Raw genomic sequence first — 26,678 nt, 5'->3', positions numbered from 1 at the left:
CTACCTCCTTGAATGTGGTGTATCTACATAAATTGTTTGGTGTTCTTCTGGATGGGAGATTTGTGTATTCTCCCCCATTTATTTCTTCAGCCATTTATTATATCATCGTGGACTCATGAACATTTATTTTGTATGTTGAGTTATAATCCAATACGTCTTTATTCTGTTGCTCATATTGTTCCAGCTTTGGCAGTTGGGAGCTTTTTCAATTGATTCCTGTTTCCCTTTGATGTACCCCCCTGATTAGGGGTTTTGTTTTTGTTTTGTAGTACTTCCTTACGTTCTGATATTATAAAATGCCCCAGGCTCATCTTGTGTATTTTGTGCACCAGTCCTAGAATCATTCATTTCTTCAAGGAGTTCCTTGGGTGCTAGGTGTGATTGTTACTACTGGGATGCTTATGAGTCTTCTTATTTCCTAAAGCTCAATAGTAATGTCCCCTCTTTCATTCCTGATTTTATTAGTTTGAATCTTCTTTTTTCCATGGGCAATCCACCAAAAGATTTGTCAGTTTTATTGATCTTTGATCTTTTCAAAGAACCATTTTTTTGTTTTGTTATTTGCTGTATTTTTTCTATTCTGTATTTCATTTATTCTGTGCTAATCTTTATAATTTCCTACTTCCTGCTTGTATTGGGTTAACTTTACTCTTCTTTTCTAGTTTCTAATGGTGGAAGTTTAGGTTTTTGTTTTGAGATCTTTCTTCTTTTTACATATAGGTGTTTGTAGCTATAAATTTCTTCTAAGCAGTGCTGTAGCTGAATCCTATAAACTTTGGTATGGTGTGTTTTCATTTCCATTAATCTTTCTGTGTTTTCTCATTTCTCTTCTGATTTCTTTAACCTATTGGTTATTTAGGAGTGTATTGTTTAATTTCCATGTATTTGTGAATTTCCCAAATTTCCTTCTGTTATTGGTTTCTAATTTAATTCCATTGTGGTTGAAAGACATATTTTGTATGAGTTCAGTCCTTTCAAATTTATTGAGACTTGTTTTGGGGCCTAAAATATGCTCTATCCTGGAGAATGTTCCATGTGTACTTGAGAAGAATGTGTATTCCACAGGTGGGTAACATGTATAGATGTCTATTAGGTCTAGTTGATTTATAGTGGTGTTCATCTTATATTTTCTTGTTGATCTTCTGCCTAGTTCTGTTCATTATTGAAAATGGGATACTGAAATTTCCAACATTTATTGTTGAATCGTCTTATTTCTTCTTTCAAGTTTGTCAGTTTTTGCTTCATCTCTTTGGGGGGTCTGTTGTTAGGTGCATATGTGTTTATAATTGTTATTTCTTCCTGATAGAATGACCCTCTTATCCTTGTAAAATATCTCTCTTTGTTTCTAGTAACAATTTTTGTCTTCAAGTCTGTTTCATCTGCTGTTAGTATAACCACTTACTCCTTTGGATCCTGTTTGATGGTATATTTTTTCCATCCTCTTTCTTTCAACATGTTTGTTTCCTTGAATTTAAGGCATGTTTCCTACCGGCACCATATGGTTGGATAATGGTTCTTTTTTTAAATCTATTTTGCCAATCTCTGTCTTTTGATTGGAGTGTTTAATCTATTTACATTTAATGTAATTACTGATAAGATAGGATTTATGCCTGTCATTTTGCTATATATTTTCTATATGTCTTAGATCTTTTTTCCTCCTTTTTTCTTCTATTACTGCTTTCTTTTGCGTTAACTAGATATTTTTTAGTGTACCATTTTAATTTTTTGTTGTTTCTGTTACTCTGTTTTTTCTGATTTCTTACTCTGTTTTAATTTTTTTGTTGTTTCTGTTACTCTCTTTTCTTAGTGATTGCTTGGGGGTTACAATGAATATCTTAATTTGAAACAACCTAGTTCAGATTAATACCAACCGAATTTCAATAATATACAAAAACTTTGCTCCAGTATATCTCTGTTCCCACCCCTCTCCTGTGGTATTATTTTCATACCAACTACATTTTTATATTACTTTATCAAACACTTTTATAATCATTGCTTTCTGCAGTTATCTTTTTTTTTTTTTTTAAAGATTTTATTTATTCATTTTTTTTCCCCCCAAAGCCCCAGCAGACAGCTGCATGTCATAGGTTCACATCCCTCCAGCTGCTGCACGTGGGACTCGGCCTCGCGTTGGACGGAGAAGCGGTGCCCTGGGGCGCGCCGGGGATCCGAACCCGGGCCGCCAGCATCAGAGCGCGCGCACTTAACCGCTAAGCCACGGAGCCGGCCCTCTGCAGTTATCTTTTAATCAAAGAGAGGAAGCAAGTTACAAGCAAACAAAAATATGCTTATACTGTCATTTATATGTATATCTCTATACAATCATCCCTCAGTGGAACCAATCCATGGGGGTTCCAGGACCCCTGGCAGATACCAAAATTCAAGGATGCTCAAGTCCCTTACCTAAAATGGTGTAGTATTTGCATATAACCTAGGCATATCCTCCTATATACTTTAAATCACCTCTAGATTACTTATAATACCTAATAGAATGTAAATGCTATGTAAGTAGTTATACTGTATTGTTTAGGGAATAATAATAAGAGAAAAGTCTCTGCATGTTCAGTACAGAAACAACCATCATAGGCCTTTTGATCCATGGTTGGTTGAATCCATGGATACAGAACCCGTGGCTGCAGAGGGCCAACTGGAGTTACTTTAAATAGTGCTCTTTGTTTCTTCCTGTGGATTCAAGTTAATGTGTAGTGTCCTTTCATTTCAGCCTGAAGGATGGCTTTAGTATTTCTTGTAAGGCAGGTCTGCTAGTGACAGATTCTCCCAGTTTTTTTTCCATTTGGGAATGTCTCATTTCTCCTTCATTTTTGTTAGATAATTTTGCTGGATATAGAATTCTTGGTTGATATTCTCCCCCCACCATGCCCCCCCGCCCCCCAGCTTGGAACACGTCATTCCGCAGCATTTCTTTTTTTCTCTATTTTTTTCTTGTAGTAAAATACACATAACATAAAATTTGCTATCTTAACTTTATTTTTAAGTGTACAGTTCAGTGGTATTAATTATATGTATATAATGTATATTAATTATACATTCACATTGTTGTGCAGCCATCACCACCATCCGTCTCCCCTGCTCTTTTCATCTTGTAAAACTGAAACTCTGTATCTATTAAACAAGAACTTCCTGTTTCCTGTTCCCTCTAGTCCCTGGCAACCACCATTCTACTTTCTGTCTCTGTGATTTTGACCACTCTAAGTACCTCATATAAGTGGAATCATACACTATTTGCCTTTTTGTGACCGGCTCATTTCATGTGGCATAATGTCCTCTAGATTCATCCATGTTGTAGCATATGCCAGAATTTCCTTCCTTTTTAACGTTAAATGACGTCGCATTGTACGGATGGACCACATTTGCTTATTCATTCTTGCATCAATGGACACTTGGATTTCTTCCACATTTTCGCTATTGTGAATAATGCTGCTATGAACATGAGTATACAAATATCTCTTTGAGACGCTGCTTTCAATTCTTTTGGGTAAGTACTCAGAAGTGCTGAGGAATTGCTGAGTCATATGGTAATTTTATGTTTAATTTTTTGAGGAACTTCCATACTATTTTCTGCAGTGGATGTACCATTTTACATTCCCATCAGGAGGGCACAAGGGTTTCAATTTCTTCGTATCCTCGCCAATGCTTATTTTCTGGTTTTTTGTTTGTTTTTTTTTTTTTTTGATAGTAGTCATCCTAACTACTGTGTGAATCCCCAGCATTTCTTTTTTTTTTTTTTTGAGGAAGATCAGCCCTGAGCTAACATCTGTGCTAATTCTCCTCGTTTATTTGTTTTTTTGTTTTTTTTGCCAAGGAAGACCGGCTCTGAGCTAACATCTATTGCCAACCCTCCTCCTTTTTTTTTTCCCCAAAGCACCAGTAGATAGTTGTATGTCATAGTTGCACATCCTTCTAGTTGCTGTATGTGGGACGCGGCCTCAGCATGGCCGTCTCGGAGAAGCGGTGCGTCGGTGCACATCTGGGATCCGAACCCGGGCCGCCAGCAGCGGAGCATGCGCACTCAACTGCTAAGCCATGGGGCCGGCCCCCCAGCATTTCTTTTTATTGTATTTGTCTAGTTCTCATTTGCCCAGCTGGCACCTTGCCTCAGGTACTTGCATAGCAGTTCCCATATCCTAATGCAGTAGTCTTCAAAGGTCACAAACCCCCTAAAAGAATTTTGAGAATTACCTCTCTACAGGGGATAATATATTTTGAAGTTGGCATCTAAGTTTTGTCATAATAAATATAGTTAGAAAGGATATAATTTCCAGAATGTAAAAATTTCATTTAAAAATAAAATTTTTATCATATGCTCTTTAATCATTAAACAATTGCTGCTGATTGTTCTTAACAAATCCTCTGAGGAAAGGGCTTTTCCCGGTGAATGAGCCCTGACTCACGTCAAATAAAGACAAACTCTGTAAATAGGGGTTTTCCAGGGAGCTGTGAGACAGGTTTAATAATGACAGTTCTGTGTGTATGGGGCTTTTGGGTGAGCACCAAACTGGTTCTACTCCCTGTAAGGCTATTAGGCTGCTGGTTTTCAAAGCTGAAAAGAGGGGCATAGGAAGTTAAAACACCGCAAAGCTTGCCATTCTGAGATTCAGCTGTTTTTCTGGAATAAACACTCCTTGGATTGTTGCAAGCCTTTGGTTAATTTCCAGAATTCTCAAAAAGTTGACTTTGACCGTTTTTGCCAATGTTCTTATTGCTTTTATGGAGGAGCGGATTTTTGCAGAGCATTACTCCACTGTTCCCAAAGTGCTTTGAGATTAACTCTTAAAATAGCAAATATGCTACGCTTCCCAAGTCCTTAGCTGTCTTGGGTTTCCACCACTCTTTTTGTCTCCTTGCTTCTTGACCAAGGAGAAGCTTCTTGCTCCTTGACACAGAACTTTATCAGTAACATAGTTTATTCAAGAGCACATTACCTTTGTAGCAACTGAGTTCTAGGTATTACTCATTCAACAAGCACTTGTCAGACCTATTCCTTTTTCCTGAAGGGAAAGAGAGTCAAAACCCTGGCAAAAAATTAGATAGATAGATAGATAGAGTTATATAGATAGATATAGATCTTTGTTTTCTAATTATAGTATAGTGACCATGTTATTATTGCTTGTTTAATATTTTTAAAGGGACTAAAAACAAATTTCGTTTAGAAGCTGAGTCACTTTTGCTCATTGGCCTCTTTATTTTGTATTTGAGATAATTTTTTAAAATTTTAAGAGGTGAACTCTCCCTCCACCCATTTTTACTATCCTGCTGTAGAAATAATAGTTGGGGTCAGTTATATTATCAGTAAATATTATCAATCTAATAATGGAATGACAGTTTATTTATCTGCAAGCTTTGAGAAATAAGGAGTTGTACATCTGTGAATTTCCCCATATCAATTTCCCCATGATCTTACTTTTGAAAAAAATACTTGATTCTTTCCCTTTGTTTACCAGTTTTCAGAATAATGGGTTGGTTCCCTAGCATCCTCCAAAAAGTGAAAAATAAATTTTGTTTATCATTATAAACAAATGTATTCATATATATTAGATGTTTTCCAATCCGTAACAGTTATTATTCTTATTGATGATCAAATGCACAAATGGTCCCGTCTTCAGCTGTTGGGAGATTATTCATTCTAGTTCCTCAGTCCTTTTGTTATGACCCTGGTAGTCATATAGACTACCCTGGTAGTCTATGATAACTCCTTGCTTCCAAGAAGGATGAGATTCATAGGCTCATGTTAATTTCTTGCCCCATATCTAGAATTAACCATTTCAACAAGGAGCCCTGGGTCGTTTTTTTTTTTCAGTTGTTAAAATACACATAACATAAGATTTACCATCTTAGACATTTTTAAGTGTACAGTTCAGTGGTATTAAATACACTCACATTGTTGTGCAGCCATCACCATCCATCCTCATAACTCTTTCTGCCTTGTAAAACTGAAGTTCTATCCCCATTAAACAATAATTACTCAATCTCCCCTCCTCCAGCCCCTGGCACCCACGCCCCTACTCTCTGTCTGTGTGATTTTGGCCACTCTAAGTACCTCATATAAATGGAATCATACACTATTTGTCTTTTTGTGACTGGCTTGTTTCACTCAGAACAATGTCCTCCAAGTTCATCCATGTTGTAGCTTGTGTCAGAATTTCCTTCCTTTTTAAGGCTGAATAACATTCCATTCAGGTATATATATTGTACATATGTGTGTGTGTGTGTGTGTGTATATATATATATATATATATATATACACCATTGCGTGTGTGTGTGTAAATATATATATGTATATAAAACATTCCGTTGAATATATATATATATATATATATATATATACACCTCATTTTGCTTAGAGTTCTCCATATATTCTGAATATTAATCCCTTTTTACAGCCTTTTTACTCTGTGGATAGTGTCTTTTGATGCACAAAATTTAATTTTCATGAAATTTAATGTCTATTTTTTCTTTTGTTACCTGTGTCTTTGGTATCATATCCAAGAAATCATTGCCAAACTCAGTGTCCTGAAGCTTTTCCCCTATTTTTTTGTCTAAGAATATTATAGTTTTAGGTCTTACATTTAAGTCATGGATCCATTTTGAGTTAATTTTTGTAGTGTGATGGCATTAGGTAAGGGTCCAACTTCATCATGATAAAAGCATTTTATTTAAAAAAACATATGGGCTTGAGGTACTAATTTTATATTTTTACTTCCCCATTATGTCAGATTAAGCAAGTTGCCTCTAAATAAATGAAGGCACAATTCATTGTCATATAATTCTTGATATACTTACCAGAAATTGAAAAAGTGAATGGCTCTAATGACTGGGCAAAAAGTCTTGCAAGTGGTTTCCAATTCTTTGCTTTCAACAAAATTGAAAGTTGTCTTCAAACAAAACTGAATTGTTAGCTAGTAGATTATTAACAATAATTTTGGGGGCAGGCCCGGTGGCATAGTGGTTAAGTTCGCACACTCTGCTTGCAGCAGCCCAGTGTTCATGGGTTAAGATCCCGGGCGTGGACCTACACAACGCTTATCAAGCTGTGCTGTGACAGCGTCCCATATAAAGTGGAGGAAGATGGACACAGATGTTAGCCCAAGGCTAATCTTCCTCAGCAAAAAGAGGAGGACTGGCAACAGATGTTAGCTCAGGCTAATCTTCCTCACCAGGAAAATAAATGAATAAATGATTTCGATGATAGACGACTCTGTGATTGTGTATCTTTGGCCTGTGACTTGGTGAGAGTTGTAGAACTGAGCATCCTCCGTCTGCTCCTTTGTGTCAAAGGTCTGTTCATCCACAACCATGAGAAATAGCAGAAGAATCGATGCTGCCCTTGCCTCATTTAGCAATAAACACTTTGCATTAAATGAAAGATTTTTTAAATGTTTACTTTGGATGGCTGATATTATTTATCAAATTTTATAACTATATTTGTCATGATTTAATAATTGTAATGACTTGGTCTAGAAACTTTTTTACATAAAAATCTTTTTATTTATTTCATATTACTTTATTTATAATTGTGGTAAAATACACATACATCAAATTTACTATCTTAGCCATTTTTTGTGTATGATTTCATAGTGTTAATTACATTCCCAGTGTTGTGCATCCACTCCAGAGTTCTTTCCATCTTGCAAAACTACAACTCTTGCCCATTAGACAACAACTTAGGAATATTTTTCACAAATAGAGCCTCATGGCCATGTGAGAAAAAATGTTTAACTTCAATGTATCTATCTATTTTTGATGCAGAGAAGAGTGGTAGGGTAATCTGGTATAAATTACAAGGATAAAATATTAGGATTAAATTCTCTTGGGTAGTATAATGGAAACAAGAGATCAAAGAGAAAAAGGAACCTTGTAGAGTTTCTGATGGTTAGAAAAGAGCTTGTTCACTCTATTTTAAAATGCACGATGGTAGTATGAAATCACTACAGCATTTAGATTTCATTGGCTATATTTAAAAGATCATATGATAAAATGTTTTTAAATGAAATATTTACAACATGCTGGAAATTGTATCCTTTGCAACTATTTTTATTATGAAAAATTCAGATACCAACTTAAAATATATTATCCTTTCCTTAGTGGTAGTTTTTCAAAATTCTTTAGGGGGTATGTGACGTTTGAAGACCACTGTTAGGGTATAGAGATCCCTCTGAAAATGCCTGAACCAGCACTAAAGATCACCTCCTACCAAATATGCTCAGTGACTCCATTGTGGGTGTTTGTTCCCATGGCAGGGCTGACAACAAGGGGCTATGGAGCTTCACTCAGTCACCTACTGTCCCACACTCAGACCAGCTGAATACCTCAAAGGGAGCTGTCCTGTTCTGGGAGGTCATCTCACTCCAAACCAGTTGCCAACTTCAAACGAAACGCAGTACTTACTAAGGAAAGTCAAGAAGAACTTGCATTGCTGTGCCTGGCTTAGGTTAGCAGGCAAGCTGGACAACTGCATCAGAAGTCCCCCTTTCCCTCCCAGCACCCTGATGACAGCTGTAACATTTCCCTTGAAAAGGACCAGATCCACAGAGTAAAAGGCAACTCACATAATGGGAAAAAATGTTTGCAAATCATGTATCTGGTAAGGGATTATATATGTCAGATAAGGGTAATAAGCCCGTCACAAAAAAACAAAACTGTATGATTCCACTTATATGATGTACTTAGAGTCATCAAAATCATAGAGACAGAAAGTGGCTGCTAGGGACTAGGGGAGTGGGATGGGAGTTATTGTTTAATGGGGATAGAGTTTAGGTTTTACAAGATGAAAAAGAGTTACGGCAGATAAGTGATGGTGATGGCTGCACAACAATGTGAATGTACTTAATGCCACTAAACTGTACACTTGAGAATGGTTAAGATGGTAAATTTTATGTTATGTGTATTTTGCCACAATAAAAAATAATTGGCAAAAATGCTTGTATCATATCACATTTCACACTTCTTTTTGCCAAACTTTGCGGTTCATTCAACATATGAAGCGTGTTCACCATGTAGCTGGATTGACAAAGCCAACCTCATTATCAAACACGAATCAGGAAATTTCCTGCTTTCTGTCAGGAAAATGTCTGAATTCATTTTCATTTCAAATTAACGTTAAGACGTATTTTGAGGAAAATCATTAAAAGATCTGAGAAACAAATTGAAATGCATCTTAGATTAATTACCAAATGCAAGTATGAGTAAAACATTGCAGAACTTACTTAATGCATGCTGTTTCTCGTTATTTAAATTGTAGAATGTGGTGTAAGTCTGGTAGGAGTGAGAGGAATGAGAGATGGCTGGTGTCCCTTAGATGACAGTGAGTGTGTTGTGTCCAGTTTGGGGGGATATTCAGCTAGGAATTATATATAAAAGTCAGAAATACTCTTATTAGTTTCATTAGACATGATTAAACTCTTTATATATTTAGTGAAAAGAAGGCATATACAGTCGTCTCCCCTTATCCGCAGTTTTACTTTCCAAGGTTTCAGTTACCTACGGTCGGTCAACCACGGTCCAAAAACATTAAATAGAAAGTTCCAGAAATAAACAATTCATAAGTTTTAAATTGCACACTGTTCTGAGTAGTGTGATGAAATCTTGAGCTGTCCTGCTCCGTCCTGTCTGGGGCGTGAATCATCCCAGGAGATCCACACTCACTACCGCCTGTTAGTCACTTAGTAGCCGCCTGGGTTATCAGATCGACTGTCTGGTATTGCAGTGCTTGTGTACAAGTCACCTTTATTTTACTTAATAATGGCCCCAAAGCACAAGAGTAGTGGTGCTGGCAATTTGGATACACCAGAGAGAAGTTGTTGTTTTTAATCTCTTACTGTGCCTAATCTATAAATTACGCCTTAGCATAGGTATGTGTGTATAGGAAAAAACACAATATGTATAGGGTTGGGTACTATCCTCGGTCTCGGGCATCCACTGAGGGTCTTGGAACATGTCCCCTGAGGATGAGGGTTAGGGTTAGGCTTGCTCTGGAAGTTAGCATGTACTAGGTATATGAGATGGGAAAGAGGATGGTTGCCTATCATTGAAATAAACACTTCAATATATGACTGGATAACCGAATCTGAAAAGAATCACATTAAACTTAGGTTGTAGGCTTGATCTTGTCTTGAAAAGTTTTGTAGCCCCAGGATGTAGCCCCTGTGTGTGAGAGAATCTGATGGTGCATGCTTGGAAGACATATTGAGAAGAGAAATAATGCTTGTCTTTAAATAATGGGGGAGGGATTTTTAGGTTTGCTCTGCTCTGCTTGCACAGGCCCCACCTCCTGGGGAGGCCCCTCTGACAGCAGCAGAGTTGAGAGCTGCTGAGTTCAGAGCCCCCCTTCCCTCCGCCTGTAGGAGTTCTGATTAGTCATCAAAGGTGGCTTTTCCCAAACCAGGGTTTTGGATTGTCCCACTGTTGTGCACCGTGAGGTTTTTTATTCCTGGAGTGATGCAGGATGGGTGAGGGGTTGGTTTTCCTTGTCTTTTTAAAAGGGAAATAGGACACGAGCTCGGTTCTGAGAGATCTGGAAGTTGAAGTCTGAAGACTGATTCCCTTAAAACCAGTGGTTTTATGTGTGCAGTCCCCAGACCAACAGCATCAGCTTCTTCTGGGAACTTGTTAAAAACGCAGATTCTTGGGCCACACTCCAGATCAGCCAATTCCAGAACTCTGGGGGCCCCCAGGTGATTCTGATACCTGCCCACATTTGAGAACCACGAAAACCCGTATAATTTGAGAAGATTTGTCCTTGACCAGTTGACACGATGTCTAGATGATGTAATGACTAGTTTTGTATAAACATTAGACGTTTCATTTTTGTGTGTGTTGGAACCACTGTCATTAGTTTTCAGTTATATTGAAGAGCACAGACTCTGTTGTGCCTGGTGGATGAAGGTCCCTGTTACCACGTGAGGAACAACAGAGTGTCCTAAGCCAGAACCCTCAGGCCAAACAAACAGGCGGTGTCTTTAGATTCATGGCCTGTTCAGCCTGTGGGAGGTGACCTCGGGTCCTCTCCTGGCAGGTGGCCTAGAGCTCTGCAGGCCACTCCGTGGGCATCTGAGCCAGGGCCGAGGCCTGCCGGGAAAGAGGTGGGCCCTGGGCGCTTCCCAAAGCAGGAAGAGTGAATACCGTCTTTTTTGAGGAGAGGCCTGCTTTGTCTTTTTGGCCGTAAGCAGAACCTGTGCTCCCATCTCCCTGAGATTTGCGAAGCATCCTTTTTACCAGGTTCCTTCCTTCGTTCAGTTTTGCTTCCAAGTCTGATCCTTTTGAAGTGCAGCCGTTTGGTCTTTTTAAAATGAAAATCATATCAAGTCACTTCCTTGCTTAAAATTAAAATTGTTACAGGACTTCCCGTTGCCATTAGGAAAAAGTCCAGAAGTTTCAGCTGACCCTTGCTTCCCTCCTGCCTCGGGATTGTGCGCACGCTGTTTCCCGGGCCTGGACAGCCACCCTAGGGCCCTCGAGAAGCGCTGACTTTGGTTTCATTCCGTCCAGCATGCTTATAATTGATTTTGACATTGCTTTTTCCCCTGCAGCCTGAGCTGGCACCTTCCTGTCCTCAGGATGCCAGTCAGTGCTGAGGGGGCTGTTCCCTCAGTGCTGTCTCCATTCCCTCGTACACTCCGTGAGGACAGGGAAGCTGTTCACCGCTGTGTCCCAGGCCTCGTGGAGGCTGAGTAAATGCTTGTTTAAGTGAACAAGCCACGTCTTACTTCTGGTGCCCTTTCCCTGCTGTTCATTTATCCCGTCTCTTGCGTTGTAGTTTGGGGCTGAGTTCCGAAGGTTCTCTTTGGACCGTCAAAAGCCTGGGAAGTTTGAAGACTTCTACAAGCTGGTCGTGCACACCCACCACATCTCCAACACCGAAGTGACCATCGGCTATGCAGATGTGCATGGCGACCTGCTGCCCATCAACAACGATGACAACTTCTGCAAGGCAGTCTCAAGTGCGAACCCTCTGCTCAGGGTCTTCATCCAGAAACGAGGTACCGAGGAGGCTGAGCTGCTGCTCTCACTTAGCACTCACTTCAAAAATAAATACCATTTTCAATTTTGTCTGTCATTACAGAACCATGTGATTCTGTGTTCTAGCCTGTGGTGGGAGATTATAGAAATTAACATTTGTTTGGTCAACGTTAATTTATTAGAAAGGCTGCGTTTTCCACCTTAAATAGGTTGACTTCCAATTTTTAAATACAGAGGAAAAAATAATATTGATACTTTCAGTATTTTAACTGGAAGCAAGTGAATTTAGTAATGAGAAGGCATTAGCCAGGAACCCAAGAATAAAACTTAAGGTTGCTAGTATGTTTCCACTGTCTTTTTAGGATTAGAAAAAGATATTAGCTTTAAATTTGGTTTACTTTTAGCTCTGAAGCCCTAGCTTTGCAGTGAGTAACAGCAATATCGTTTTATATGAAAACAACTTACTAACAACGTAGGTTGATGGTTGACTGGGAGGGCCCCTGTGTGGAGTCACAGTGGGGCCTCGTGCTGCTCACGTCTCAGAGCTGCAGTTCAGATTCGTTTCCTCATCGCTAGACTTGGGAGAACCTTAACACTTCAGAATAATAGACTGAAGGAAAGAAATACCTGCACATGAGGCTTGACATTCGGAAATTGGCATTTTATGATTGACTTGGTCATGACTGTCCCTCCCTCCCTGAGTGGACTTCTGTGCCATAGTGAGTGCTGCCCGCCCTGGAGAAGCAGAGTGGCCGTGGGGCCGCTTGCAAAGCAACAGTGTTTGCTCTTGTGGATCCTCCTCGTCGGAGGAGGGGGAGAGGGGTCTTAGTCTCCCTGGGGCAGGGCAGCTTCACCGAGGGGAGAGCCCGAGCAGAGACTAGAAGTAGCAGCAGCAGTGTGCTGGGCGGAAGGCCCTCTGGACAGGGGGCCTGTACGCCGGAGCCTGTGCAGAGCTCGGTAAGCGGGCGGGAGGCCGAGGCGTGGAGCCCGGCGCTGGGGTCTTCTCTCCTTCGCCTCGGCCCCTCCCTTGCGTGATGGCATTCTGATGGTACTTGCCCATCACGTTATCCTGAGCTACGTGGGTGACTCATGCGGAGTGCTCAGAGCGTGCTGGTGGCGGCCAGTGCTCCGTGAACATTGGCTGTTGCTGTCGTCTTGTTTGTGGTGATGGAACAAGAGAGGGGATGGCAGGGATTCGCTGACCTCACTCCAGATGGTTCTCTGGCGCAAGATCAGAAGCTTTGCATCTATAGTTCTTGCTGAGCCTGGTGTCCTGTTGATGGTACGGAGCAGTCAGCACGGCTGTCACTTCCTCACCGTGGCCGGGGGGAACTGGCTTTCTTCTTGTCACTGGTCCCCCGGAGTTGCTGGGGCACCAGGACACTCCACTGCCTCTGCATGGCCCCTGGCTCTTCCGGTGTCCTCCCTGTTCTTTTCCTCATTCCTTCTGCTGTGGCCATGTGTGCACCCTGCTACCCCCACCTGGGACTCTTTGCCCCTCACATCATTTGGGTATGTGTTCACACGCCCCTCTCAGAAAGGCCAGGTCTCAGACTGCTCCACCTAATTAGCTTGCATTCCCCTCTGCCCATCCTCTGTCCTCTTACTCTGCTTTCTCTGTGTTGTACTTACTCATTGCTCTCAGGGCTGGCTTGTCCGTCTGCACCAGCTGCCACATCCCCCAGCTCTGCCCTAGCCCTCCCAGGTCACGTCGTTTGCTCACAGGGTGCAGGAGGTTGAGCAGTGGTGTGAACTACAGATGTGCCCACGGCCTTCATCATCTGTCGTACAGGAAACAAGTCTGTACTCTGTGTGCGACGCTGGGGTTGGAGGCTCTGCAGAAGGGTCTCTTTGCCCTTTAAAAGGCCGGCCCTAGTGACACTTGGCACCTGCGCTGTTGATTCGATGAGGCTGAGGTGGGACAGGAAGCTCCAGGTTTTTCTGTTTGCAAATGGGAATGCACTCATGTCGCCCGCAGCCCCGATGGCTTTGCCTCTTCTCAGCCTGCTGGCCGAGGCCCTGCATCCTGACTTTATCATTTACTTTCCTCCTTCCTTTGCCCTCAGAGAAATAGCCCAAAGTTTAACTAGCTGGCTTAGGGGTTCTAACACTCTAGTGTTTTCATCATGAGTGTGTCGCCTACAGCCCTGCCTTGCTCTGTTATGTGACAGTAAGGAGCTTGGGGAAACTGAGTTCAGACGCTGCCTCCAGCACCTTCTCACTGGCTCTGTGGACAGCTGAGCCCCAATATTCTCATCCGTAGAAGAGGAGAGCAGCGTCTACCTCAGGCTGTTGTCAGGTTAGATAGGAAAACGTTCCCAGTGTCCATAAAGACCAGCCCCTCCATCCCGTCATTGGAGAAACTGGGGCTCTCTTCTCGCTGCCCTCAGTGGACTCTAAGTGTAAGGAGGACGTCCAAGTGGGAGAGGCGGGGGCAGTTGTGTCTGTGGACGGTAGGAAGCAGGACTCACTCGCTGACTGTGTGAAAGGTGGTGTCCATTCAGGGCGTGGCCGAGCCAAGGCTCCCTGGGGGCAACACTCAAGGCCCGCTTCCTTTTCCTACAGCAGGAGTACGAGATGTCGTTCACAGTAATGCCATCATGATGTTACTAGAACCACACCCACTCTGTCATTTACTTAATAACTTTCTGTACGTTGATGTATATTTTAAGAGGAAACTATATTACTACCACAAATGAAGTCAGCATTCTTCTAATAGATGTCGAAACAAACCCATGGCTTGTTATGTTATAACAAAAAATTAATTTGTTTGCGACTTATTAATCTCTTCCCCCAAAGCACACACAGACATCACAATAAAACTACAGCCCAAGATCTCTCATGAATATGAGAGATCATATTCAACAAAATACTCAACAAAATACTAGGATATGGAAAACAGGTTTCCACACAAAAACTTCTACATGAATGTTCATAACAGCATTATTCATAACAGCCCAAAGGTGGAAACACCCAAATGTCCATCGACAGATGATGGGTAACAAGATGCGGTGTATCCATACACTGGGATGTTATTCAGCCATAAAGGGAAGAAGCACTGCAGGAATGAGGCTGCTGTATGGAAGAACCTTGAACAGAATGTGCATTGAAGGAAGCAGGCACAAAAGGCCACGTACTGTAGCGTTCCTCTTATAGTTGTCCTCATTATGTGCCAATTCCACGTTTGTGCACTCGCTAAGCTGTATTTGTAACCCCAGATGATACTCGGGGCACCTGCACGGTCACTGCAGACATGCGCAATGGTGGCCAATCTGCGCTGCCGGTGCACACACCCAGCTGAGATCCAACAAGGCGCTGCTCTGCCTTCTTGGTTCATCTCACACTACAAACAAGCGTCCTTTTCACAGTCTATCTAGTGCCACGTTTTTCACATTTTTGTGCTTTTTCTTTTTTTTGTTGTTGTGGTAAAATACATATAACATAAAGTTATCAACTTGACCATTTTTAAGTATACAGTTCAGTGGCATCAAATACATTCATTCTTGTGCAACCGTCACCCCCATCCATCCCCAAAACCCTTTTCATCTTGTAAAACTGAATCACTCTAACTTTTAAGCAATAACTCCCCTTTCTCCCCTCCCCCCAGCCCTGACAACCACCATTCTTTCTGTCCCTATGATTTTTTCTTTTTTTTTTTCCTGAGGAAGATTAGCCCTGAGCTAACATCTGTGCCAGTCTTCCTCTATTTTGTATGTGGGTCGCTGCCACAGCACAGCCGCCAATGAGTAGTGTAGGTCCACACCTGGGAACTGAACCTGGGCCGCCAAAGCGCAGCATGCTGAACCCAACCATCAGGCCATGGGGCCGGCCCCTCTGTCCGTATGATTTTGATGACTTTAAGTGCGTCATATAAGTGGAACCATGCAATATTTGTCTTTTGTGACTGGCTCATTTCACTCAGTAATGTCCTCCAGGTTCATCCATGTTGTGCCAGAACTTACTTCCTTTTTAAGGCTGACTAATATTCCATTCTGTGGATAGACCACATTTTGCTTATCCATTCATCTGTCGATGGACACTTGGGTTTCTTCCACATTTTGGCTATTGTGAATAGTGCTGCTATGAACACAAGTGTACAAATATCTCTTTGAGTCTCTGCTCTCGATTCTTTTGGGTATGTACCCAGAAGTGGAATTGCTGGGCCATACAGTAATTTTATTTTTAATTTTTGGAGGAACCGCCATACTGTTTTCCACAGCGGCTATACCATTTTACATTTCTACCAACAGTGTATAAGGGGTCCAATTTCTCCACATCCACACCAGCACTTGTTGTTTTCTGGTTTTTGGATAATAGCAATCCTAATGGGTGTGAGGTGGTATCTCATTGTAGTTTGATTTGCCTTTCCCTAATTAGTGATGTTGAACATCTTTTTGTGTGTTTAATGGCCATTTGTATATCTTCTTTGGAGAAATGTCTATTCAAGTCTTTTGTCCATTTTTGCACCAGGTTGTTTGTTTTTGGTTGTTGAGTTTTAGGAGTTCTCTGTATATTCTGGATATTAATCTGTTATCAGATATATGATTTGCAAATATTTTCTCCCATTATGTGAGTTACCTTTTTACTCTGTGGATTGTGTCTTTTGATTTACAAAATTTTTAATTTTTCATGAAGTCCAATTTGTCTGTTTTTTCTTTTGCTACCTGTGTCTTTGGTGTCATATCCAAGAAATCACTGCCAACTCCACTGTCGTGAGGCATTTGTCCTATGTCTTCTTCCAGGAATTTTATAGTTTTAGGTCTTACATTTAGGTCCTTGATCCATCTTGAGGTAATTTTTGTGTATGATGTTAGATAAGCTTCATTCTTTTGCATGTGGATGTGCAGTTTTCCAGCACCATTTGTTGAAAATACTGTCCTTTCCCATTTAATGGTCTTGGCTTCCTTGTCAAAACTCACTTGACCGTATAGGGGTTTATTACCAGGCTCTCTATTCTATTCCATCGGTCTATATGTCTGTCTTTATGCCAGTGCCACGCTGTTTTGATTACTGTAGCTTTGTAGTTAAGTTTTGGAATCAGGCGGTCTGAATCCTCCAGTTTTTTTCTTCTTTCTCAAGATTGTTTTGACTATCACAGTCCTTTGAGATTCCATATGAATTTTAGGATGGGTTTTTCTATTTCTGCAAAAAACGTCATTGGGATTTTCATAGAGATTGCATTGAATTTGTAGATTGCTTTGGGTAATATCAGCATTTTAACAATATGAGGTGTTCTGGTCCATAAACATGGGATGTGTTTCCATTTATTTATGTCTTTATAATTTCTTTAGTGTTTTTTAATTTTCATTGTACAAGTCTTTCATCTCCTTGGTTAATTCCCAAATATTTTATTAATTTTGATGCTGTGTAACTGTTTTTGTAATGTCCTTTTCAGATCGTTCATTGCTTATGTATAGAAATACAACTGGTTTTTGTCTGTTGACTTTGTATCCTGCTACTTTGCTGAATTCATTTATTTGTCCTAAAGCTTTTTTGTGGAATCTTTAGGATTTTCTACATATAAGATCATATCATCTGCAAACAGAGAGATCATCTTCCTTTCCAAGTTGAATGCCTTTTATTTCTTTTTCTTGCCTAATTGCTGGGGCTAGAACTTCCAGTACTATGTTGAATAGAAGTGGTAAAAGTGGGCATCCTTGTCTTATTCCTGATCTTAGAGGAAAAGCTTTCAGTCTTTCACCATTGAGTATTCTGTTTTCTGGGAGTTTTTCATACGTGGCTTTGATTATGTGGAGGTAGTTTTCTTCTATTCCTATTTTGTTGAGTGTTTTTTCATGGAAGGGTGTTGAATTTTTTCAAATGCTTTTTCAGCATCAATTGAGATGATCATGTGTTTTTTTTCCCTTCCTTATGTTGCTGTGGCATATTACACTGATCAATTTTCATTGTTTAACCATCCTTGCATTCCAAGAAGAAACCCACTAGGTCATAGTGTATAATTCTTTTAATATGCTGCTGAATTCTGTTTGCTAGTATTTTGTTGAGTATGTTTGCATCAGTGTTCATAGGGGATGTCGGCCTGTGATTTTCTCTCTTGTGGTGTCTTTGTTGGGGTTTGGTGTCAGGATTACGCTGGCTTCACAGATTGAGTTAGGAGATGTTCCCTCCTCTTCCATTTTGGGAAAAGTTTGAGAAGGATTGGTATTAGTTCTTGATATGTTTGGTAGAATTCAACAGTGAAGCCATCATCAGATCCAGGGCTTTTCTTTTTGGGGATATTTTTGGTTACTTATTCAATCTCCAGACTAGTTATAGGTCTATTCAGATTGCCTATTTCTTTGTGATTTAGTCTTGGTAGGCTTTGTGTTTCTAGGAATTTGTCCATTTCATCAGGGTTACCCCATTTGTTGGTATACAGTTGTTCATAGTACTCTCTTATAATCCTTTTTATTTCTGTAGAATCAGTGGTAATATCCCCACTTTCATTTCTGATTTTAGTAATTTGAGTCTTCTCTCTTTTTTTCTTAGTCGATCTAGCTAAAGGTTTGTCAATTTTGTTGATCTTTTTGAAGAACCAACTTTTTGTTTAATTGATCTTCTCTACTGTTTTTCTGTTCTCTGTTTTATTTATCTCTGCTCTAGTCTTTATTATTTCCTTCCTTCTGCTAGCTTTGGGTTTAGTTTGATCTTATTTCTCTAGTTCCTTAGGTTAAGTTAGGTTATTGATTTGAGATCTTTCTTTTTTTTTAATGCAAGCACTTTATAGCTATAAATTTCCCCTTAGCACTGCTTTTGCTGCTTCCCATAAGTTTTGGTATGTTGTGTTTTCATTTTCATTTGTCTCTTAGTATTTTCTAATTTCCTTCTGTTTCCTTCTTTGATCCATTGGTTGTTTAAAAGTGTGTTTTTTCGTTTCCACATTTTTGTGAATTTTCCGGTTTTCTTTACGTTATTGATTTCTAACTTCATCCTGTTGTGGTCAGAGAAGATACTTTGCGTGATATCTATCTGTTTAAATCTATTGAGACTTAATTTCTGGCCTAACATGTGGTCTATCCTGGAAAATGTCCCACATGCACTTGAGAAGAATGTGTGTGCTGCTGTTGTTGGGTGGAGTGTTCTGTGTATGTCTGTTAGATCTCGTTGGTTTATTGTGTTAAGTTTTCTTACTTCTCTTCTGTCTGGTCATTATGTCCATTTTTGTGAGTTGAGTATTAACGTCCAAGTACCATTGTAGAACTGTCTCTTTCTCCCTTCAGTTCTGTCCGTTTTTTCTTCATATATTTTGATGGTCTGTCATTAGGTGCATAAATGTTTATCCCTGTTTTATCTTTTTGCTCTGTTGAACCTTTTATGACTATATAATGTCCTTCTTTGTCTTGTGTAACTTTTTTGATTTAAAGTATTTTGTCTGATATTAGTATAGCCACTCCTGTTTTCTTTTGATCACGGTTTGCATGGAATATCTTTTCTTATCCTTTCACTTTCAACTGTTTGTGTCTTTGGATCTCAAGTGAGTCTCTTGTAGACAGCATATAGTTGGATCCTGTGTTTTTATCCATTCTGCCAATCTCTGTTGATTGGAGAGTTTAATACATTCACATTTAAAGGAAGGACTTACTTCTTTCCTTGTGCTATTTGTTTTCCATATGCCTTATAGCTTTTTTTGTCCGTCATTTCTTGCATTACTATCTTTTGATTGATATTTGGTAGTGAAATGTTTAACTTCCTTTCTCATTTCCTTTTGTGTGTGTTCTATAGCTTTTTTCTTTGTGGTTACCTTGGAGATTACATTTAACATCCTAAAATTATAACACCGTAATTTGAATTTATACCAGCTTCACTTCAATGACGTATATAAAGCTCTACTCCTCCACAGCTCCATCCCCACTGCTTTCAGTTGTTGGTGTCACAGAATTACCTCTTTATACATTGTGTGTCCAAAACATAAACTAATAATTCTTTTAAATGTATTAGTTACCTAAATTATAGAAAACAAAATTTGGAATTACAGACCAAAGTTACAGTAATACTAGCTCTTACACTGTTTCCTTTTTCTTTAAATGTATTAGTCTTTTCAATCATGTAGAAAACAAAAAGTCCAGTTTCAAACTATGGTTACAATAATAATAGCTTTTATAATGGCCCACGTGTTTCCATTCATCGAGATCTTTGTTTCTCCAGTTGCTTTGAGTTACTGTCTGCTGTTCTTTCACTTCACCTGCAGGACTCCCTTGAGCCTTTTTTTTATAGGGCAAGTCTAGTGTCACCAACTCCCTCAGATTTTGTTTATCTGTGAATGTCTTGATTTCTTCCTCACTTTTGAAGGACAGTTTTGCTGGATATAGGATTACAGGCATACCTTATTCTATTGCACTTTGCTTTATTCACTTTGCAGATATTCCATTTTTTACAAGACTCTCCATCAGCAAAAAGATTATGACTTGCTGAGGGCTCTGATGATAGTGAGCATTTTTTAGCAATAAAGTATTTTTTAATTAATGTATGTACATTTTTTTAGACATAATGCTGTTGCACACTTAATAGACTATAGTGTAAATATAATTTTTACATGCACTGGGAAACCAGAAGATTCGTGTGACTCACTTTATTGCAGTATTCGCTTTATTGCAGTGGTCTGGAACCAAATCCACAGTATCTCCGAGGTGTGTCTGTATTCGTTGACAGTTTTTTTTCTTTTATCATTTTGAATATATTGGCCCACTGTTTACTGGCCTCCAAAGTTTCTGATGAGAAACCTGCAGATAATCTTGCTGAGGATCCCTGTTTCCCTCTTGCTGCTTTCAGTATTCTCTCTGTCTTTGAAAAGTCTGACTATAATGTATCTCTGTGTGGGTCTCTTTGCATTCATCTTGGAATTTGCTGACCTTCTTGGATTTTATATTCATGTCATTCTTCAAATTTGGAAAGTTTTCAGCCACTATTTCTTCAGATATTCTCTCTGCCCCCTCCTCTCTCTGTTCTCCTTCTGGGACTCCCATAAGAGGTATGTTGGTCCTTTTGATGGTGTCCCACACGTCCTTTAGGCTCTGTTTTTTGTGTTTCTTTAATCTTTTACTTTCTGTTCCTCAGCTTTGGTGATTTCCATTGTTCTATCTTCAAGTTCACTGATTTTTTTCTTCTACCTGCTCAAATCTGTTTTGAATCTTTCTAGTGAATTTTTCATTTCAGTTATTGTACTTTTCAGCTCCAAAATTTCTTTTTGGTTTCTTTTTAGGTTTTCTGTCTCTTTATTGATATTTCCATTTTGTTCATACTTTGTTTTCTTGACTTTCTCCACATTTTCTTTTAGGTTTTTGAGCATCTTTAAGATTGTGTTTTAAAGTCTTTGTCTAACATATCTGCCATTAGTCTTTTTCAGTGACAGATTCTGCTGAATTATTTTCTTCCTTTGAAGGGGCCATACTCTCCTGTTTCTTTGTGTGTTTTGTGAATTTTTTTTGTTGAAAACAGGACATTTGAATCTAGTAACATGGTGACTCTGGAAATCAGATTCTCCCCCTTCCCAAAGTTTGCTTTTATTGTTTTTTTTCCTCTTGTTGTAGGCTGTCTCTGTGCCAAGGCTCAGCCTGAGGTGCAAGCTTAATGTCTTCTTAGATTTTTTTCTGAGCCTTTTCTTGGGCATGCATAGTCACTTTCTGATTTTCTCCATGTATACAGTTGTTTTTGAATGTCTAGTCTTTAATGACTGGCTCCCAAAAGGGGAAAAGAGAAAAATTAAGAGGGGAAAGGACACTCACCATTTAACTCTGCTGGAAGTGACTTGAGCCTGAGGGGGAGGGGCTTGCTACAGTGGGAGAGGTGCAACAGCAGTGGCCACCCGCCTCTGTGTCTGCACCTCTGTGATCAGAAGCCGCAAGCAGCAGTCAGAGCACAGACTCTCAATATTTGGAGGACAGAATCCCTTTTGCCCACCCTGGCTCCCACATGCTGTGTGCAGGCTGCTCCAGGAACAGGTGCACAGCTGCCTGCCAGGGGGCTGGGGATGAGGACAGGTAGCTGTTACTGTGCTAAGAGCAGAAATTGGCCAAAGTTGACCAGAATTTACCATCCAAGTCTTCGCCTGGAAGTGACAAGCCTTCAGCAGGCCCCAGAGCTCCAGTAGTTCCATCAGACAGATTCTGCCCCTGCAGCTGTCGTCCAGGTGGGGAGATTCCTGGTGCTTCCTGCTCCTCTGTCTTCTCAGGATCCTCCTGTGCTTTTCTTTATGATTTCACTGTTAATTTAAAGTGACCCCCAAGCATAGTGCTGAGGACTGTCAAGTTTTCCTAAGCACAAGAGGGATGTGATGTGCTTTACGTAGAAAATGCTCTTGGCCATGAGTTCAACGTTAATGAATCAATGATATATACTAAATAAGGTGTCTAAACAGAAACACATATAACACAAGGTTATGTATTGATCGGTGGATTAAAACGTTGTGACCAGAGGCTCCCAGGAACCTAACGCTGTGTTTCCCCAGGAGCCATGGTTCAGGTTCAGTAATTCACTGTTCGTGGAGACTTTGTAGAACGTGACTACCGTGAATAACAAGAATCAACTGTATTCAGTCTAGAATGGCAAATCCAGAGAGACAGCACGTAGATTCATGGTTGCCAGGGAGAGGGGGAATTGGGAGGTATAGAGTTTCTTTACCAGGTGATGAAAATATTCTGGAACTCAATAGTGGTGCTGGTTGCTCAGCTCTGTAAATACACTAATAACCATTGAATTAGACTCTTTAAGTGGGTGAACTTGATGGTATGTAAATTATATCTCAATAAAGCTGTTAAACAATTAAAAGTACAAGATTCAAACCAGACTCTCCTGGTCTGAATCTTGGCCCTGGGTGAGGTCCTCCAGCTTGTCTCCAGCCTTTATTTCCAAAATTAAGCCATATTTATTATATGTGAATACTTTGACTAATTAATTTGTTCAAAATTTTAAAAAACCATCTCTTCCCCTGGTAATAGGAAACTTCCTGTGCTTCACTCAGTGGCCCCAGCTGTGAGCAGCACCTGTGTCCTGATACTTTGGCATCAAAACCCAAGTGTGTTCAGGACAGCCCAACTGGCTCCTGAGGGGCTTCTGGTATGGGAGGCAAACCTGACATCCATCGTGAGCTCATGAGGAATAGAAATAGCACGGCACTGTAGGATTAGCAGGACCTGTGACTGTGTTACCAATAGAAATCAGAGATATTTTCATTTCATTTGTTAGTTGTAGCCAGATATCTTGAATATCATTTACAGTAACAATTATTTTAAAACAATGGTACACACTGTTATTGAATGCATTAGTAAGAATGCACATACAGTATCATATCACACATTTGCTTTAGTATCTTGTTCATTGTCTTCAAAGTAATTTATTTCCTTTGTAATCCACGTGTTTTACTTTATGCCTTTAAGAACGTTTTTCGAGAAGGAGTTCCCAAGCATCTTCAGATGCTGAGGGCTCTTGGGGCACTCAGGGTTAAGACCGCGGTTGTAGATAGTCTGCATTTGGGAACTGAAACAACAGGCTGGGAATGACTTGGATTTCGTCCTCCTGGGACTCAGTCAGAGGACATTTTCCTTAGGAAGTTAGATGGCATTTCTGCCCGCAGAGGGCAGAGGACCACACCTTTGGCCTTCACATCTGTGGGCTTCTTTCCTTCTGCATTTACTAGACTTCTGCAGTCCTCTTTCCAGTCCTGGGCTACTGTTAAAAGCTGTGGGGTTTTTCCCTTGAGTAAATAACAGACATCGTTATGCCTTTCATTTAATGCTTTGCCCCTTTAAGTCAGAAGAGCAGCAGTTACAGAATGAATTAGTTGTAGTGGGAGAATATGGACTCACGTTTGCACGTGTGGATCGCAAACCCAGACGATGTTAAGGAACCGCTTCCCTCTGTCCTCTGCATATTCCTGTCCTCTCCAAGGATGCAGAAACATTTGGGGAAACTGGCCTAAGCCAGAGAGAAGGCAGGGCAAGACCAGTGAAGAGACTCGGAGTATCTCTTTCTATTTTTAGCAGAATAAACAGGAAGTACAAACACTAACTTTTCACCACTTACCCATCAAATAAATCCTTCAAATACTGGCATACCCTGTACTCCCGTGATGTGAGAGATCCGGGGCCCAGACTGGGACTGGCAGTGGAATCCTGATTGATTTCAGTTCTCTCCCTGGTGTAAGTGGCCTCCCAGGTTGTCAGAGGAGCCCTGACGAAGACTTGATTAAACCGGAAGGTTTCCAGCACAGTTAGAGTAGGCGGGACTGTTGCACGTTTGCACGTGTCTCTTAGCCGCTCTTGCCATTCGGCATTCTTCTGGGGTCGTAGAATGAGGAAGACACATTTGTAAACTTCTTGATTTATCAGAAGTTGTATGATTGGGGGTGGAGGGCATTAGCTTGTGATTTCACTTAAGTGAGTTGCCCCAAAAATGTAATTAAGGGATGTTTTTCAAAGTAAAATGTATGAAATCACTGAGAATTTGGTTATAGACACTGGCAGAATCTTAGAGTATCAGGCATATAAATCCTGCTTACACTTGGTTTTCTTGGATTCTTCATTAAGTAGCAGGAGGTGTGTTGGGTTTTGAAGTTGAGTTCACTGCTTAGTAGGAAGCACACGTGTCTAGCTTTTGAAGCTGCCACAACTGAGTTTCTGTATCCCCTCCTCCTCTCTCTCTTTCCTCAGACCTGCCCAGGGTTTTGAGGCTGTGTGTCCTGAGGGCAGAGGAAGGGATAGTTTTGCTGAATTAGCCTCATCTGTGTCCCCACACTTACAGGAACAGATGTAGAACCTGGCTTAACACTCCTCTGCTACGGGAGCTTTTTCGTGAGGCACATTTGCTTCTTTAATTGCTGCTGATTCCTGGAAGTTTGCGTGTTTGAAGAATTTCCTTTTTTTTTTTTTAATTGAAAAAAGGGCAAAAAGTCTCCCCTTGCTCCACCGTGGGAACATGCAGAAAACAAAATGCCTGAAGCCCTCATTCACCCCTGGAGTGGGAGTGGATGGGAGGAGAGAATGTGCTGATGTAGCTCATTAAAAAGAAAACAAAGCCAGAGCCACCCACCGTCCAGAAGAATCCCAGGGCTCATCCTGGAAAGGCTAGCGTTCTGTGCAGGCACTGTGGGAACAACAGGGCTGTGGGCCTGCTGGATGCAGCCGCTCCACCTGAGTCCCTGGTCGGCCCCTTCCCCTCCAGGGAGCCCGTGGGAAGGCTGGTTTAGTCTCTGAGGGTCCTGGCAGAGCACCTCGTGTACAGACAGTGAGAGCTGACGCTGATGGAGTTGGATTCTACTCTTTTCTTATTTGTTTTCTAGTCAGATATATTTTTACATATTCAAGCCCATAGTATATTGATAATTTGGATTCTTGCTTTTTAAAAACCTAACACATGATAAGCATACCTGTGTTATTAAACTCTGTAAAACTTTTTGTTTTTAAAAAGTCTTTTCTGTTTATAACATATTTGTAAAAGAAAATTCAAATAATGTGGAAATAACTCCACCGCCCGAGTGACCACTGTCAGCATTCAGTGACGCTCACACCCCTTGGTACAGATCCCATTCATTGGACATAGTTTTACATAAAGGGGGCCAAGATATGCATACTGTAGAGGTCATTTTAACCTGGCATTATATTTTTGACTTTCTGTAGGTGTATGGAGATGTACACCATCCTTTTAATGGATGTATCAGTTGTGTGAAAGTAACAAGATGTAACCAATCTCTTATTAATTTATATTTAAGCTGTTCCAGTTTGTTCCATTATTATAAACTGTGTTGTGTGTTTTTATGTATGTGTCAGGTTCTCTCTTTAGGGTAAATCAGTAGAAATGTTGTCGTTGGATTAAAAGGCATGCATAATTTGAACGAAGATATATATTGCCAGTGCAACTTTCTTTAGCAGGGCATTCAAATGACTTTTGAATTAGATCTCTTTAAAACACATCTTTGAAGACTGTCCTTGTGTGGTGTGGAAACTCGTAAGCTTTGAATTTACCTTCTTGAATGCTGCAGTGAAGGCCAGTGAGGGTCTGGCCCACAGTGTGGGGGGTGCTGTCCCCCTGCTAGGACAGCACCCAGCTCGGGCCAGTGTGGACCCCACGAGTCTGGGACCTCAGCTGGGACCTTGTGGGGTTCCAGCCTGCCCCCATGGCAGATTATCCTGCTCCAGACACCTGGTGCTTCACGTCCTGAGTTCAGGAGCCCCTCTCTCCTTTCCTCGTGGCTGGGAGCTGCGGGTCCTGTGGAGCTGTGGTCTCAGAGTGGAGACGCTGCACCTGGCCAGCTGGCACATGCTGACGCAGTTTGCTTCCACTCGGGCCAAAGTGTCGTGTGGCTGAACGTGGTCATCGTATTGTTTCTCTTCTGTCGTGTCAGAGTGGCGCGTTGTGTGATGATTAACACGTTTATTTAAGCCAGTTCTCAGTGGACCAGCTCGAGGGTTTCTAGTTTGATGGGAAATAAGGCCAAGCACAGAGCACAGTTTGGGGCTTTCTTTTCATGTGTAAGCCGATAATCCTGAGCCAAGCGACTGGCTGTCAGGCCGCCTGTGTCAGCAGGATTTCTCTTTGAAACAAATCTTTTTAAACAAAAAGCAGCAGACCCCTCAGATCGTGTGACAGGCTGTGTTTCTGCTTCCAGGGTGCGTTGGGGTCTGTGCCGTCGCCTGTTTTTAGAAGGGAGGGATTCTTTGGCCCTCTGGAATGGCCCTGCCTGGTAAACCCCACGCGCTGCACCCCGAGCC

The 26,678-nt window shown here is 40.8% G+C and overlaps 1 protein-coding gene across 1 annotated transcript in view; it reads left to right on the top strand.

Annotated features, from left to right (window-relative positions):
* Window positions 1-26,678, top strand: part of PARD6G (par-6 family cell polarity regulator gamma) — a 99,910-nt gene that overhangs the window by 29,638 nt on the left and 43,594 nt on the right. Inside the window, exon 2 of the mRNA XM_014781519.2 lies at window positions 11,774-11,996. Within this exon, the coding sequence (XP_014637005.2) occupies window positions 11,774-11,996 (223 nt within the window). The remainder of the gene's footprint in view (window positions 1-11,773; window positions 11,997-26,678) is intronic.

Source organism: Ceratotherium simum, chromosome 14 (genome assembly GCF_057802395.1).
Source record: "Ceratotherium simum simum isolate JZ-2026a chromosome 14, ASM5780239v1, whole genome shotgun sequence".
NCBI classification, from domain to species: domain Eukaryota; kingdom Metazoa; phylum Chordata; class Mammalia; order Perissodactyla; family Rhinocerotidae; genus Ceratotherium; species Ceratotherium simum.
This window is presented reverse-complemented; position numbering and strand designations above follow the sequence as displayed.